Source organism: Halyomorpha halys, unplaced genomic scaffold (genome assembly GCF_000696795.3).
Source record: "Halyomorpha halys isolate HHAL.00 unplaced genomic scaffold, Hhal_1.1 Scaffold58.1, whole genome shotgun sequence".
Lineage (NCBI taxonomy): Eukaryota > Metazoa > Arthropoda > Insecta > Hemiptera > Pentatomidae > Halyomorpha > Halyomorpha halys.
The window spans coordinates 320,994-339,085 of record NW_027110919.1 but is presented as its reverse complement, the minus strand read 5'-3'; the positions used below and the strand labels follow the sequence as shown (position 1 = coordinate 339,085).

Below are 18,092 nucleotides of genomic sequence, written 5' to 3'. Positions count from 1 at the left end.
TATATATATATTTTTATAAACAATCTATTTATAAGAGAATGATAAAAGGAAATGTGAACCTTGCCTCCACTAAAAATATATATCAAACGATTATAAAGTCAACCTTAAAAAAATTAGTTAATAACATTAAATAAACTTCTTACGTTATAAAAATTTTTAGGGTGTAAAAGAAGAAACATTGTGATTGCTATTGAGAAAATGTTTCAGAGATGGACCTGGATCAGTGGTTTGCAACCAATGTAGGTTTAGGAACCAATATGGTAGAAATTGCATGGACCATGCCTAATTCTGACTTGAGAAAAAGTGGGGTTCCCAAGTGCATTCTGAGGCACTTATATAGTACAATTATCTCTTAAAACGTTTCAACTAATATTTAAATATCAGGAAAGGAAACAATAAAACAGTCTTCACAACATGCTCCCACAAAAGATGTGTTGTAGGCACTCCGTCAGCCCGCTCCCAAAACTTTTATGCGCCACCTGTTTAGAGCACTAGACAGGGGCAGGAATTATGTCAGAGCAGATTTGGCTTTGTGATGTATACAGACAATGGTTGTTGGTAACGTAAGCCATGGTATCTTATCATCTAGTCAACTCTATTATTATTACTATTGTGGCATAAATAAATGGAAATAACTGAACAGAGTGCTGACAAGAATACATTTTAAAAAAAGTGGTATTTACAAATCATGTTCAATTAATTTTTAAAAAAATAAGACAATATTCAATTCCTATTAAATAAATAGTTATTGACTGGTGAATAAAATTACTTACCTATCAACTATTTTAACCTCAATTTCTTGATCCAGTAGTAAAGACTCCATAAACATTTTCCCTTCAACTTCCATAGTGCTTTCCACAAATAAATTAGCCAAAGTACAGTAAACAGCCTAAAACAGATTTAAATTCAGTAAGCCTAAGAAGCCTGGCATGAATAGATCCACTGTTTTTTTTTTAAAAATGTTTTCTAGTCAGTTGGATCCTAAAAAACACTGAAATGAAGAAATCAATTTTTTTTTTAAAAAATACTTAGAATCCAAAGTCTGAACTGTTGAAAGTTCATAAATTTGTGAATATTAGAGACTTTTATTCATCTGTGTATTTTTTAAACCAATTCTAACAGGTACAGAGCTTTTTTTTTTTGTTTGCATGTTTAATCCCATAATGATTTTCTTTTATTTACGTTTATCCACCAATAACTGAATTTTGAAAAATTTCCTCCAAGGAAGACAATATGTGGGGTGTTTAAGAAAATTAAGCAGATTTGCTTTTTTGAATGAAAATTGCTTCGGCTCTTGCGACAACACATTTATTTACTTTTCACTGGCACCACAAGGAGATGTTTGTTGTCTATGTGCATCACAGGATTAACAATGAAAACTCCTGGTAGAGTAGAAGACCAGAAGGAGGAGTCTGTCTTCTTTTAATAATATGCTATTATTTATCAGCCACTCAAACTCTTAACTTTTATACTGTTCAGAGATATTTTGACTGTTTTTATTATTAATGTTAAATTGTGCTTTATCATCTGAACTAGTTTCATTTAACTTTGTTGTTTAAGTGAGTCTGATAAAACTTACAGTGATTGATAAGAGCGATATTGATCAAAAAAGCAAAAATAGGCATATAATACCTGAAAGTTTCAATGATATTATCTTAAAAAAAAAAAAGTAAGCATGTTTCTGAGATGAACAACCCCAAAATTATAATATCTATTAACAAGCTGGAAAAAGGTAATAGAAAATGCAGCTCAGAGTCCATAAACAAATCTAAGAAAGAGGTCCTCCCAACCTCCCACTTTTGATAAGGTACCTTGTTTGGCATCCGATTTAAACAATTTTTTTCATTTAAAAAAATCCAGAGCTAGGATTAGTTAAGAATAACAATTGGTACCACAGTAAAACAGCATATAGTCAAATTATAGAGATAAAAACTAATTTAATTGTTATTTCTAATTTGTATTTTGTAAATATGGAAATGTAATACTGTCATTACACAAACAAATTTGACACGAAGAGACGTCATAGCCCAACCTAGAGAAAATCAGGTAAAAGCATTTCAGAGTGTCTGTCTATAGCAGGGTTCTCTCTCTTCCTTATTAATTTACCCTTTTATGTCAAGCTTGGATTAATTCCCGGAAGAGGCTCTTACAAATATTTGGTGTGGGAGTGGTAAGTGAGTAATAAGCAAAAACTTCAATTTACATTTAGGAGCATAGGAAACCAAAAATAGCTCTTGCTTGCACCCATAATTCATTATAACAGTTTTACTATACCATTAGTATCATCTAACAGGAAAATTATAGGCAATTCTATATTTAAATATTAATTTGAAGCTTACAATTTTAATTTGAAATTATGTGGGGAATACATCTCTTCAATTCACTCAAATGTATTCCGTCTTCCTTCATTTAGGAGTGGTCCGACCCTTTTGGCTGCATATCAAATAAATCAATTTTTTATGAATTCAAATATATTCTCAATGTTAATATCATTGAACCCCCATAAAAACAATAGAGTGATAGACGCTCTGAGGCTAGCACCAAATCTTCCAAATCAATAAAGCAATTTATTTGTAAAGAATATAGGATCTTATTAAACCTTCATGGATTATTAGTACTTTAAATATAAAGAAATTATAGGAGGGGATCGCTCAGAGCCAGTTCCAGCACCAGAGTATTAAATATTGTTTATTCTCGATCGAGAATAAATAATAATTTTTATTTTACAGTATATAATAATTTTATAAATCTTCAGTTTAACATTTTTTGTGATAATTAATTACAGGCTAATTGAATGTATATAAAGATATGTCTGACTAGAGAAATAGCTGGTTTTGCTCAGAAATCTGTAACTCTTGAAACCAAGTAATAATGTTGATATGAAATTGAGTTTTCATATTATTTAAATATCTCCAATAGAGTATACAGCATATTTTAAATTAATTCTACATCACCGAATAGTAATGAATAATAATGATGAATTTAAATATAACCTGGCATGGAAGATGAATAAACTGTGGTTCAATTTCCCTGCATTTATCCATAGAAACTTCTTCCATCAGACCATAGTCCACAAAAAATACCTGAAACATTTGATTAAAAATAAAAGTGAAGAACGATTTATAAGGACACAATGTAAAAGTTAAAATTTATATTTTCTTAACAGATATAGCAAAAATACGAATAAACATAAAATAATAATACAGTTGATAAAAAAAAATGTAATTCTCAAGTTTTCAAACTTGAAGAAAAACATGCATTTGACAATTCCTTAGTAAATATTTTTTTGAAAATGTCTCCAATATTAATTATGTTTTATACATAATAAGAATAGCCTATAACTTTATTAAAACCCATCTTCTTTCATTTGAGGATTGTTAACAGATATAAATAAGTTCAAGAAATAAAAATTAATATCTCATAACAAGATCAATGTAGATTTAGACTAAAATTTAAGTGAGCTCACACGAATTGTAATAATGAACTATGATCTAGGAGTCCCAATTTTTTTTTTTTTAATCAATCAAAATATAGTCTTCATAAACCAAATGGTCATCATTAGGAAAAGATAATAAAAAAACTGAGATGGTAAAGTAATTCTGAAAGTCTTAAAATAACCTATAATAGGAAGGAACATAATACAAATATAACCTTCATGAAATATTTGGAACATAATTTAAAATGAGTATTCTTTATAGATAGAAATTGATGATTATGCAAGAGAAGGTTACAGAGAATCCATCTAATTTTTCAAACTAAGAAGTAGATCTCGAGAAAAAAATTTGTAAAGCTATCACATTGAATAGCTCTGAAGAAGCCCATCAAAGTGGGGCAAAAAGTCGGATAATAAGTAGTTAACTATTTTTGTTCTTTTTGACTTTTGACCTTCATATTTATAAGAAGCAAATGATTTTAATAAAAGCTGATTTCTTATAAACCTTTTAATTCGGTATAATATTTTGCAGCATATAAATATATTATGTATAAACCTATTCAGTTGACAGACCACATAATTCTATATTGTGATTTATCTGTGAATAAAATAGAATAATGCTATTTGATATTCCAATTTATGTAAGTAGATTCTATTGAACAGTAATAGAAACCTTAAATCAACATTATTCTAGGATAACATAGTTGCCTTCATTTGAGAAGGACCTAAACGCAAACCACATCATGGGCAACATTCATAGCACTCAAAACCACTTTAAATATAAAAAGAAAATTGTAGACTAGTGTAGTTTATTTCATGAAGCATTAAATTTAACCAATTCAATGAACAAAAAATGTCTTTACAATGACCAATCACAGTAATTAATTAGTCGAGGTTAAATTTAATGTAATTACACCTGAAGAGTTCTATGGGCTGATTTTTTTTTCAATCACACCATGCATAATGGATCATACTAATTCAAATTACCTTTTTCAAAAGAAGTATCTCATGATGGGAATGTACTAGTATAAACCTGTATGCCAAGTGCAAACTCTATTCTTCAACTCAATGTTTAAAAAAAATAATGATTTAAGGCGTCAAAAACCTGTACAAAACATGAAGGGTCTTGGGTTCAGTACTTATGTGTTATGTGTACATAAGCAGTGGGCTCATGTAGCCCAAATGGTCAATCTATGACAGATTTTTGAGAATAAATGATTATCTGCTGGATTCAAACCTGATTCCAGGAGATAGCCTTACTCACTGAACAATCCCGCTCCCCTTAGGCATCTAAAAAATTATAAATAAAGCAGATAAATTAATTACCAGCAAAATATCATTATCTAAAACATCACGTACAGAAGCTCTTAACCACATAAATTTTTCATTGCAATAGGCTATCAGTAATTGGCCAAGGCAAGGAGGAGTATTAAGTAACTTAAAAGCCTTTTTTACTTCTAATGAATTAAGACTTTTGTTTAATGTATCGGCGGTTTCGCATACTTCACCATTACCTGAAAATTAAAGTAAAACCATAATTTCGAAAAATTATGGCATAAAAAGGATAGAAACAATATTGTGCCATAATCATCATTAATACTTAAAAATTATTGTAATGTTTCTTAAATTAATGAATAACAGAAAAAAATCACTCTAAAAATAATATTGAAATTAAAAACTATTTGAAAATCTTAAAAAACCATTCCTATAGTAATTAAAGTAAACAATAATCAGACGTTTTTATGAATTAAAAATATTTTTTTATTTTTACAATATACATAATACAAATTGGAAAAAAAAATTAATGATTAGTTTATAAATTCTTTACTTGATGACAAACTTTACACTACCTGAAAAATTGTCAGGGAGCAATGCATAAAATATAGAACATGAAAGAACATAAGTAACCTTCAAGGTAACAGAAGAACCGATAGCAGGTAAAATCAGTGAATTTATTGGATTAGCATACAACTCTGCAGAATCTTCAGTCCATTTATCTGAAATTAGAATTGAAAATGAAAAAAAAACATGAACTTTTATTTGAAGAGTGATCTTATTATACATCAATAATCAAATAATACTTCTAAATATAGAATTAAAATTTATTAAAATACTATACCTGCATACAGGAAACACTGATGCAGACGAAAAAGGGAATACATGATACTAAATATTTTTAAATGTTTAAAATAAAAGCAGTAATAAATAAATAATAAAAGCAGCTGATTGATGACCGGTTAACACGAAGGATTTAAGGCTTTCTTATTCTTCACTCTAATGACTTTATTTGTTACCTAACTCGGACCCACATGTTTGTTCATTGTAAACTAACAGTCCCAAACCACGATATTACACTTCTTTTCTTCTGATAGGTTATCTCTTCCTCTAAATCTGGGCTTTCAGTATCAATTTAGAATATCCCATCATTACTATTATGAGGACTTCACTTACCTACACAAAACTGCTAGGAGTTTTTATTGATTCCACAATAAACTAGAAAAATGCTTCAAAATTGTCCATTTCACAAGAGACCAAAGGTTTGTTTCCCTCTCGTTAAATGTCAAATCTTAGTAAGCAAAGCAAATAAAAATCCCTAACAAGTTTTAAAGATATCAAAATGTATGTATTCATTCAGTGATGGTGACAGTAAATTGGCTCGGTGTGAGCCTACTAATCAAACATCTCCACAATTCAAGTGAATTGTGGATTAAGCATGATAAATAGAAAAAAGTTCATTAAATAAAACAACAAACAGCACTAAATAAGTAGTCTGTCAGTCGAAATGGCTAATTTATTCTTTTGCACTTTAATAACGGATATAAGGGGGATAAAATCTAATACAATAAAGGAATTTAAATCAAATAATTACTAATATAAATGTAAATAAAGTTTTTTTAAAAATAAAATAATGAAATTAAGAGAATTATAAATGAAATAAGGTTTAGTTATGAAAAAAAAATGTTTGTCTTTTTTAGGAAGATATTTTGTAGAAGTAAAAATTTTAGAGGATCAGAAACCAAACACCAACAATTTCATTAAGGTTTTCAGTGACTTACGCTACACTGAATAATTGGAACATTATAAAGAATATCTGAATCTACATAAAGCATTTTTTAATTTCAATATGATATCACATACATATTATTCCAACAGACATTTATTTTTATTCCATGAAAAATATACTCATTTTTCAAAGAATATAGTAAGGTTTAAAATCATTGAACATTTATACATTTAAGCCACAGTATTTATAAAACTTAACCTATACTTTGATGCTAAAATTAAAAAAAAAAAAAAAAAAAAAAATACTTGAAATAAACGCATGAAAATAATAAAATATTTAAACTTTTTTTTAGTACTGTTATTGTATAATAATATAAACCAGAGGCTCTCTAAGGCCCTTCATACAGGGTCAATTGGTTTGAAACCCAAGTTACAAATCAGTTTGGTAATCCTGCCCATGCATGAAAATAAGATCTCAACACAAGTCAGAAAAAGACTGAACCGTTTCAAAGGTTCTTGCTAACTATGAAATAGTTTCAGTTATGATCGCATGTCTTGATAACAGCACCTGATGAGGAATGACTGAGAAATTAATATGAAACTTCTTATAGAAACAGAAAAACTGGTTCTTTAAAAAATTGAAATTACAATAAATAACAAAGAAAGCTTACCTTAGAGTTAGATATATTCTTTCAACCGCAGTCACATATTTCATAATTTTTTAGCCCATCTTCTTTCTGGAAAGATCAACCAACCTTAACCATTGAAGGTAGGAAGTTTAGGATATTTACTAGAATAGCTTAAACTTTCTGTTTATTTGATTTTAATGTCGTGCTGTTGTCGACAGCCAGATTATTATATTTCTCAACAGAAGGAAGATAGATTGCACCAAAATTCTTTTAGTTTCAACTGCTCTTCACAGTTTGTGGTAATGATAAGATAAGCAACTATTTCTTCCACGCGATCACTAATGCTTCACACATTTACAAAACTAACAGTGTGAATATAAACTATGGCTCAGATGGACCAAAATCAGTGGTAATTATGCGTGGGCATTGTTTTCATTTTGATTACAAACTGGTTTTTACACTACTGCTCAAACAATTTCCAACTCGGGTCGCAAACCAGTCAACCTTGATACGGAGGGCCTGACTTTTAAAATTAGAGCCCCACTATCATAAAACTCTTTAAATGACCCACCTGAAGAGAAAACAACATAAATAAAAACGAAGAAATTAATTATATAATTTGTTTCTATATTTAATTAACTGTATTAATCTTTAGCAAACATGAAAGTTATTGTACATATTTATTTATAGATATAACATATTATAATGGGAAGAATAAGCTTTCTATAAACTTTTTCTATAAAATCTTTAACATCTTGTTTCAATATTTAGAGTTCAGAGCAGCATTAAACATATATTTTTTGATATTTATAAATTTGAGATGAATAATATCTCTAATACTTGTATGTAAATAATTATACTATAATAGATATATTTTATAATTGAAAAAAAAAAATTGGTATTTTATCGGTCTCTATTATATAATTTATTTTTAAAAAAATAAATAAAACAAAATAAAAACATCATTTATTGTAATTCTTAACAATATGAATAAATATTAAATGGTGATATGATGATAAAACATTTTGAAAATTTTAAAAATCATCTGAATTTTAATGATAAAACTAACAAAAAAGAGAGAGCATGTAAGATCAATAAAAATTTTTTTTTAATACAAATCAATTAAACAAATATATAATTACACTAAATATAGCCAATATCGCAGATTGACAAACATGAAATATAAAAATTACAAACTATTTATAAGCAGAGAAAAGTAAGTAATTATAAAAATCAAATTCAATTATGAAACAAAATAAAAAATTACAATCTGCTGATTTTATTCTTTATATGAATTTTAGTAACAACTAAGAAATATAAGATATTGGATTAACAAAATATAACTCAATTAAAATCAGTTATCAACTACATATACCTCTGGATACTTTTGTATGTAGTTTTTTGCAGCTGGGCTTCCAACAGAAACCCTTCTTAAGAAAGAAAACACATATTCTGTCATCATCAGTAGGAATATAATTGCCTGGAATCACCGAATCTTCACGAAAATTATTCAACACAGTTTCATCATAGACTTCATTTGTTTCTGTACCAGTACTAGGACCTTTAACAGAAATATTTTTATTAGCAAAAATTAAAAAGAAATTAATTGGTATTAGTGCACTATTCACTTAAAGCAACAGCAAATATCTAAATTAACAATTAGTTACTAATCACTAAAAATTCTAAAAAATAAAGACATTAGACCTGTCAATTACCAGAAAATCTGTACTTAAGTTCTAAATAGGAGCTATACTATGAAAAATAAATAAAAACAATCATCTTGTTTTTCTATTATATCAATGATTCTAATTCAAGCCCAGTTAAATTATTATGTTCTGTGCTTTCTTCTTCCTTATGAGCCTTTCAGTGTGAAGGAGCCTCCAGCCAAATTGACCACACATTTCAGCCCCCCACTTATTCCTTCAATTAAGTAAGGGTCCTCTTTCCTGACATAGTCTTTGGATGTGCTCCAGACATGTTCTAGGCCTGTTTCGTCAGCTTGATACACTTGTTTGGCACTCTATTTTCCCCCATTCTACAGATGTGTCCATACCGTTAAAGTTGTCAGTGAAGTTCAACCAATAATATTCATCAAATAGATTTATTTCAGTGAAGGTATCAGGAGTTCTTCTCTCTTCCTCCCATTTCTTATTCTGTCTCTCCTGGTTTTTCCCAATTTTCTTTGTATAAATTTCATTTCCGCAGCCATAATCCTGCTTATGTGTTTGCCTTAGGCGAACCAGCTTTTGCTGCCATAAAATGTAGGGAGATAAACTACTTTACCTACTATTGGGAGAAAAAGTACTCTATCCACATGTACATGTGGAATTTGACATTCTTTCCTACCTCTTACTTTTTCACGATTGTGTGTTGATCTGTTAATATATACTGTTTGCTTTCTGTATTCTATTGGTCACTTTTAGGGTTATTTTCTCAGTTTGTTGAATATTGTTCCAAGTTAGGTGTGGGTAGTACACATTCTTCAGCTTTTTCCATTGCATAACATTCTTACATCTCATACACCCTTTATCTCTGACTACAGTCATAACCTTCCTCCTGCAGCTGTTGATACACATTCCTTTATGAGGGAGTTCTTCTTGCCATTATGTAATGGCCAATCGCAGTTTTGTTTTTTTTGAGTAGGCTATCAGCATGAAAATGTCTGCGTATAGAAACTTCTGGATTTGAACTGTCCTCATGCTCCATATACCAAATTCTGTCCAAGTAGTTATTCTTCTACATATTTTGAGAATATGCAAGTAAAACCTGATTTCATCCTATGCAAGTAAAATCTGAATTATGAATGAACAGACCAGAGATTTATTGAATCAGTTTGAGAGAAAGATGTTGAGAAACATTCTTAAACCAATATATGAAGAAGGAATATTGTGGCATAAGAAAATAGAGATCTGCATACTAAATACAAAGACCAGAACATCTCAATCAGCATCAGAATCCAGAGACTGAAATGGATGGAAGACGATGTAGGATATAAAAACAAGTAGAGGAAGACCCAAGGGCCATTGGGGAGACAATGTACTCCAAGACAACAGTAAATTAAATTAAAAATAATGCATGTAAAGGATATAGACGAATGGAAGGCAGATGTTGAAAAACTAGGGGCTGCTATATGTGCCTGTTCAGCAAAGAAAAGAAGGAAACATGAGGCAAAATATTACAAAATCAGCCAAGTCACTAGATTGTCATGTGGTGAAAGTATTTTATCCAAAATCATTAAAATTACAATTATAAAAAATAAAAGTATAAATATAATAGCGAAAAATACTTTAACTGCAAAATTATCTGGTTAAAAAACAGTTACACAGAAAAAAAAAAAAAAAAATTGAAAATGGAGTCCACTGGTTTTGGAAGTGTATGGCTCATATAAAACAAAATTCACATGAATTATTACAAGACTCATTTGCATTTCACCTAACTAGAACAAACATTTGATAGGGATGCTGTTCTGGTGCGGAATAAATTGATTCTTAACAGTCAAAACAATGTAAACTTTCACTGCCTAAATAGAAATCACACAGAGGTAATGAATCACATTTTTTTCTGTTTCAGTCAGAACACTAAAATATGAGTGCATTTAAAAAATGTAGCCCTTCACACATTAGGCAAGATGAAATCAAGGCGAGAGACTTGAATTCAACAAAGTGGGAGACACTCGAACTGGAAGCGATTGGTTGCCTAGTAACCTTCTCTAGGATTCAATTGGGATCCACACAAGAGGCCAGATGAAATCGAAGCATTAAAATCAAATTTTATATAATAAAAATACCTAAAATGAACATTTCTTTTACGTTTTACCACATACCTAATTTTTATCACTCATCAATATAAATTAATTATCAATTTGATAACTTTTTTTTCAGTTTCTTGTGATGAAACTAGCAAAAAATATTCCATCAAAGTTAGCTGTACTAATTTTAACTTAAATATTTTTTAATATTAATATTACAAAATCTTACCTGCACGTATGTTTTCATTAGTTCTGAAAGGAACGATTCCATTGGAAGAATAAACATTTGAACAATCTAAGTTATTGGATAATATATCAGCTACACATGAATTACTATCTGTCTTGAGAGAAACAGTTGTACTAGATGTTCCTGTCAAATCAGCATTCATTAAGTGCGCTAACCTATTTCTAGGTTTATCCTTGGATGAATTCTCTTCTAATGAAATGTCTTGTATAGACTTAGAAACATCAACTACTCCATTAGGAGAAGAAGTGATTTTGTCTCTGCATTGTTCTAAATTAGAAGGAACTGAACTACTTTGTACAAAATCTGAAACACCAACAAGATAGGGATCTAGGGCTTCATCCGAAAAATAATCAAGAACATGATTATGATCCGAAGGTAAATTTTTTAATTCTGGTAATAGACGTGAGGAGATCCATTCACTAATATTTGTTTCAACTTCCAAAGCTTCATTAAATGCATACATTTCCACAAGAAATAATGGCGGAAGAGCTCGTATCTCTTCTACAATTCTGACAGTTAAACGACATTCTTTTAATGTATTTTGCAATAGACGACCTAAATCTTCATTCCAATTATTTTCAAACTTTCTATCCTAAAAAAAATATATATGTATCATAATAGCTTAAATGTACCAATGTAAACATAAAAAAGTAAATTTAGAACTACTAACAAAATGGGCATGAAGTAAGGGTGACATTTTCATGTCATTTCATTCAGGTTAGGACAATATTATTTACTATCATCATTCATGGAAGGTCTATGAAAGACCTATTATTACAATGAACATTCAAAGATCATACAAAAAAATGTTGAGTGTATTAGAACAAAATTAATCCCTTTCCTCAAAGACCAAATGCTATGGCCACCCTTCATCAATTTTAGAGAGCCTGTCGTACCCTTCATGAAACAAAACGTATTAATTCCTTGTACTTTGTATACTCATATTTATAGACAAATACAATTATCTTTCATTATAAAACAGGATCCTGGTTTCAGTTTCATTTTCTCATATTTTGGTTTTGCTTTGGGTCGTATAAAATATTCATTGCCTCACTGAGGAATCCCATATCCCAGTCAATATTTATTTGTAAAATTTGTTTTCTGCTCTCTAAGAGACTATCAACTAGTCTCTAACAGATACTTAAAGTAGCTCTGCTCCTCAATAGACAGTATGAATGTTCCTTCCTAATGTAAGGAACTTAATCCTATAGATCTCTCAAGATCCCAAACATTGAAATCCCTCCAGCTTTCATCAACTTCTCTCTCTTTTGAAATAATTTATTATTAGCCAATGATCATTTGTAATTTATCATCATTATTTATTTGTAAGAAAAATGTATTTAGTTCATTAAAGTAGACTCCAGTTTATTATATACTTGATATTCAAGGTAATCATAGTTCCTTTTCTTGTATTTTTTTTTATTCATATAATATGAAGTAGAGCCCCTAAGTATATTGTTTATTCCTTAAGTTATTCACATTCAATTACAGTCATAAATGCATATATACATAAAATGAAGTGTTCTGTGGCAAAGCAGTTCCAAAAATATTCATTTATTTTAAAATCTAAAGATCATTGAGAGGAAACGTATAGGACATGGTAATACAAATAGCTTCAACTTTTTAAGCCTGTTTCAACTAGATACAGATCATTTCAGGAGTTAAATCTGTTGGAACGGCATTGATAGAGGAACAAAGATTATCTTAGTATTAAAAAACTTGTTTACAAATTTAATCACTTGGCTCCCCCTCCACCAAACCTCAAATATTCTACTTAAAGAGGGGTTAAACACCAGGCACACATTCTCAGGTGAATTCATAACCACATAATGTGTCAAAAGGAATATGTTACATATCTATTAAAGTTAATAAACAAAAAGTAGCTATAATAAAGAATTGATAACATACCTTCATCAAACAACACTGTATGGAATAAGCATGAGTTTCACATAAGTCTTTAGTGATTTCAAAACAAGTTTCTAATTTTATAATTTTAACATTGTATCTGTCCACATTAATCACCTTGATCCTGGATTGAAAACAAATAAATGCATTAACATTTCATTATTTAGTATATAACCATTTTTTTTTTTAATGGTTAGTATGTTTTTCACTTTCAATTTATAGTTGGTATATTTTTAGTATAAAATGTACTTAGTATGATAAAATAACTAATTTTAAAAATTATTATTTAATGAATATAGTAAAATCTTGATAATGCAGCAAGCTCATGACAGGGGTAGAACCAGAGATTGTTTTATTTTAAACGGATGGGACAAAATAATAATTTAAACTCTTAATAAGCATCCATATTTGATACTACTTCCTAATTTTATGCAGCTAAGGCCAATGAAGACAGGAAACCTATCGTTTCATTAGGAATACAAACCGTAGTCAGCATCAATATCCGTCAAAAAAAAAATTGAGAAAACTGTATGGGTGTTCTTGGTAAAGAAATGATAAAATAAATTTAGCTTCACAGAATTCCAAATTTAATTTCTTATTTTACATATTAAATGAGATTCTCAGAAGTCCAAGATGTTTATCTAAATAATCTGACAACTATTTATTGATCCTATATTTTTTTAATTATTAAGACTGGACTGTACCTACATTACTTTTTAGTAGAGCTTTAATCATAAAAGTTTCAAATATAGACAATTATCCCATGTTTACACAATGAAAAGACTAGAACTTTTTAAATGTTTACTAAGAAAATTTTATTTCTAATTAATGTTTTTTTTTTCTAGGTCAACTAATTACAAGCACATGACAAACCATAAGTCATAAATGAAGTAGGGGAGGACTAGTGGTATCAATATGTCTTGAGAAACAACGTCTTTTATTAGTACTGTAAAAAAAAAAAAAAATCTGCAATTAACATGTGTAAACAAAAATAGAGGATGGAATCTGATGAAATCAATACAAGAATAACTATACACCAACTCATACAATTCCTGAATAATTCATCAAAGTTGGATTAATGACTCAATCGTACATATCCAAACAGCTTTGACTACAGAAGTCGACCAAATTTGTTCCTTGATGTCTAAAATGTAAAATTCGAGTGAATATTTTTAATTCTGAGGTCGTAATTTTTTTTTTCATTTTATGCATGAATTAAAAGCTTCTTTACCTTCGTTATAAGGAAGCAAAAAAAAAACAAAGTAGTTAACACTATTCCTTTGTTTTTACAAGACTCCACATCTTAAATAGATTGCAAGGAGCACTAATTTAGTTTCTGTGACACAGTTAAGACAGTGTCCTCTATTTGTAACTTTCAAACTTTATAATACACAAGGATGTAAATGGCAGCAGTAAAGATTAAAAGATTTCACTTAAAAGATAAAAGAAGCAGTAAAGAAATTAGTGAAGTACATACATTAAATTTACTAAGGCATGGTACATTTGCAAAAACAAAAGATTTATATTAAACACCATCTGGTCATCATCTGATACCAAGGAATCCCTAATGCTAAAAAAATTATCATTCCAAACTTTAAGTATAACACATCTAAAAATTATCCTAAGCAGAAACAATAACAAAATATTCATAATTATGAGAGATAGTTGACCGTGGATGATGTACGAGGAGAAGATGGTTGGGGTGCGGTCAAAGTGAAACACAAATAAGTTGGTTGTGCTGCTAATTGTTAACAAATAAATAGGTTACACCAACTTATTTGTGTTTCACTTTGACCACACCCCAATCATCTTCTCCTCGAACAAAATATTCAGTTCATGTCAGTATATTATAAATTAAAGTTGATAAAAAGTTTACAACTAACTAGTAACTTAACCCATATCAATTTAATGTATGTATGGGTCTGAATAATATATAATAGAGAATCAAGACATTAACTTATACTACTGCAGACACTAAATTAATATTTTCAAATGGCCCAATTACACGATGTATTTAACATGTCAAACTTTCATTGATAAATAGCAAGCTTTATTTCTGATATTCTATTAGCTTTATATTGTTCTACAATTCTCTATAAGGCCAAAGAAACATTTTTAGCAATTCATTCATAAAGGAAAAGGATAGGGGTATTTCTACTAAATATCATATTCTATGAAAATGGTAAAAGAGTAAACAGCAAAGGAACATTAATCAAGAACCCAACACTAATGTATTCCAAATGAAATATCTATTCTCTTTGTTTACCTGGTATTGCAGACTTCAATAATTACAGCTCTAAACAGAATTTTTTTATCATAACAACAGATGAAATCGCCAACTTTTGGATTAAGCAACTTTTTAAGCATACCTTTGGAATGCCTATGTCTAGAACATAAAATAAGATTATTTTTATTTAAAATACTGTAAACAGAGAAGTTTGATTAACTAAGTAAACATTTTAATTTACTCACTCAAGAATTTTATACAGACCATCAATGTCTGTTGAAGGATTATAGGTAAGCCAAATAGACCAAGGAGAATTTCCATCAAGGTAAAACATTTCTAACATTTCTTTCTTATTCGAATGCCACTGAATTGTAGGCTTAAAAAGAGATGATATGTTATTCAAGTTTCTCATTAAAGTTCCATTTGCTTCTTCAACAGATTTGCAGCTGGATGCAAGAGCAGTTACCGCAGAAGACAAATCAGCATGTTCCACTTTATTTTCTTGTAGCTAAAAAAATAAATTAAAGAATATTACAAACTGCACAGTCGACTTTCACATTTATAATTAATACCAATTCTGTTAATTGGTTATTAGCAGAGTTGGGCAAAAATTAGCTATAGTTGCAACTTATAGCTAATATTGCCATGGATACAATATTTATCAATGGTTCATTTATGAATAAGAGTCGTTCCCATGGCAATTAAAGCTATTAGTTTTAATTACAGCAAATTTTTTCCCATCTCTGGTTATGAGATATATGTAAATAAGAAAATCTTAAAGATCAATGACACATCTTAATGATCAATAATACTAGGAGCTATGTTAAGCTATTAAAAAAAAAATCATGTAGATAAATCATCTTACACTAACAACAAACAAAACATTAAACAATATAGTTGAATTTAATTGATACTATTTACAATAACATCTTAGTAGTATTTTCCATTACCAAAAATTTTATCAGTACCAAATGATAAAGTAGATAAGCATCCGAATTTTTTTTAATTATAAAAAGTATAAGATTAAAAAAAAAATACTTTGATTGAGGACATTTAACATCCATTAGGGCATGAAATACTGTTTTACATGTATCGTATAATTAAACTTATAAATAAATAAAAAATTAGTTGAATCTTGAAAGTTACTTTTACCTCAGACAAAATGCTGTCAATAGAAGGGATCAAATCTTCCAAATATTTTACTTCATCCTTGATAAAATCTTTGATTAATTCCAATTGATTGTATTCACCAATATTTGGCATTGTTATGGACAAATATAAAACTAAAGTACTGAGTCTCAACACAAAAGCAATTGTAGGGGTCTCTACCTCTATATTCTTAATCGTGTTTAAGAGGGGGTATTATAAATGATAAACAGGGTTCTGTAAACACTAAATAAAAAATAAATATTAAAACAAAATCCAAATGTTTAGTTTTGAACCGGGATAGAGTATAAACAAAGAGATAACAAGTGGGAGGTGGTGCAACTTGAATAAAGTCTTGCTATCTCCACATGCTATTTACGGACTCAATCTAGTTTATTTAATTGGTAGAGTACTCAAATTGGGCATGTTGTAAACGATTGAACCAGAAGGGATGCCGTAGTTCTTTGATACAAAGATGTGTATCAATGTTGCTGACTGCTTACAAAGAGTTCAGGGAACGAAGGAAATATAAAAGGTTATGGCCTTTTGTTATTTTGGTTCGTTTTTTGAGTTTGGATTGGCATTAAAATCGAAATTTTTAACCTCGGGAAATTACCAGAACTCCAATTTATTGCTTTAAAAATTCATAAAGTTTTCGCTCAATTGTGTTTCCATGCACAATATCTATTTCTTGTGATTGAATAGAGTTACAGGCAAAAACAAAATATTTATACTTTCTTTAAATTTGAATTATACTTTTAAAATTTGACCCCCAATAGATCTCCATACGCTTAATAGATCTGGAGAGACGTTTTTCCAAAACAGCGTTGTTTTTTCGAAAATAGAGAAATCGGGTGAATTATGAATTTATTTAGGCAATTCTTGCGGGAACTGTTATTTCTAGATGAAAACTACGGGCTGATTACATAAACAACTGGGATTGGGTAAGAATTTTGGGAGGATTTACTACCAGAAAGCTCAGTCATATTTCTTTCTCATGCTGTATTTAGTGGTACTGGTACTGGTATTTGGAGGGGGTAACGAGTCTGGCAAGTGGATCTAGTGGTCCTTTTTACCAACCCTGATGGCTTCCTGGGTTGCCGCCGCGTACTCACCAAGGTGGGAGTGTCAAGATACATTTTTCGGAACTGCCGAAAAATGAATGTGTTAACTGCTCCTGGTGAGAATCGCACCCACAACGTTCCTAACCGAGCGCACTGGGGCCTGCTTCCCAACCCGCACGGTCGTCATGTCCCTCATGCTGTATTGATGTCGACAGTAATGTAATAACACAATATATCAGGAAAACCCTAGCTTTATCTAGAAGGGAAAATTACCCAGTAAAGAGGGAACAAAACATTCTATTCAAAAAACTGTTAAAATTGGTAACTTATTTGAAAGAAGTACCAAAGTTTACTCCGTATTATGTCTCTATCACGTTTCCAAAAATAAGTACTTTACTTGCTTTACGTTAGGATCTACGTTTTTGGCGCTATATTAGAAATAAAGGTTATACAAGCTTTTTGTAGCAAACTAGGTTTGATGTACTTTAAGTTGGTTTTGTGAAGTCCAAGTCTCTTATCCACTCATAGTTAATAACGCCGAGGACAAAGAGGCTCCATCGATTAACGAATGAATAGAGAGGCAGGGAAATTCTGAAAACATAATGAAAGTCTATATTGAATATATATAGGTCAGAGGATCTAGAGGGTTGAAATAAACTTTAAACCCACTTCGAAGCTTTCATGAATTTT

At 29.8% G+C, this 18,092-nt stretch overlaps 1 protein-coding gene across 1 annotated transcript; it reads right to left on the bottom strand.

The window, feature by feature from the left end:
* Positions 1-773: 773 nt before the first annotated feature.
* LOC106692498 (uncharacterized) lies at positions 774-16,787 on the bottom strand (the record flags this gene model as incomplete). The annotated part of the gene is given in 10 exon segments (XM_067049013.1): positions 774-889; positions 2,994-3,083; positions 4,760-4,947; positions 5,284-5,430; positions 8,441-8,626; positions 11,043-11,652; positions 12,969-13,089; positions 15,232-15,351; positions 15,438-15,700; positions 16,345-16,787. Coding segments are annotated over 10 exon segments (1,952 nt in total), but the record flags the coding sequence as incomplete, so codon positions are not given.
* Between the last annotated feature and the right edge of the window lie 1,305 nt (positions 16,788-18,092).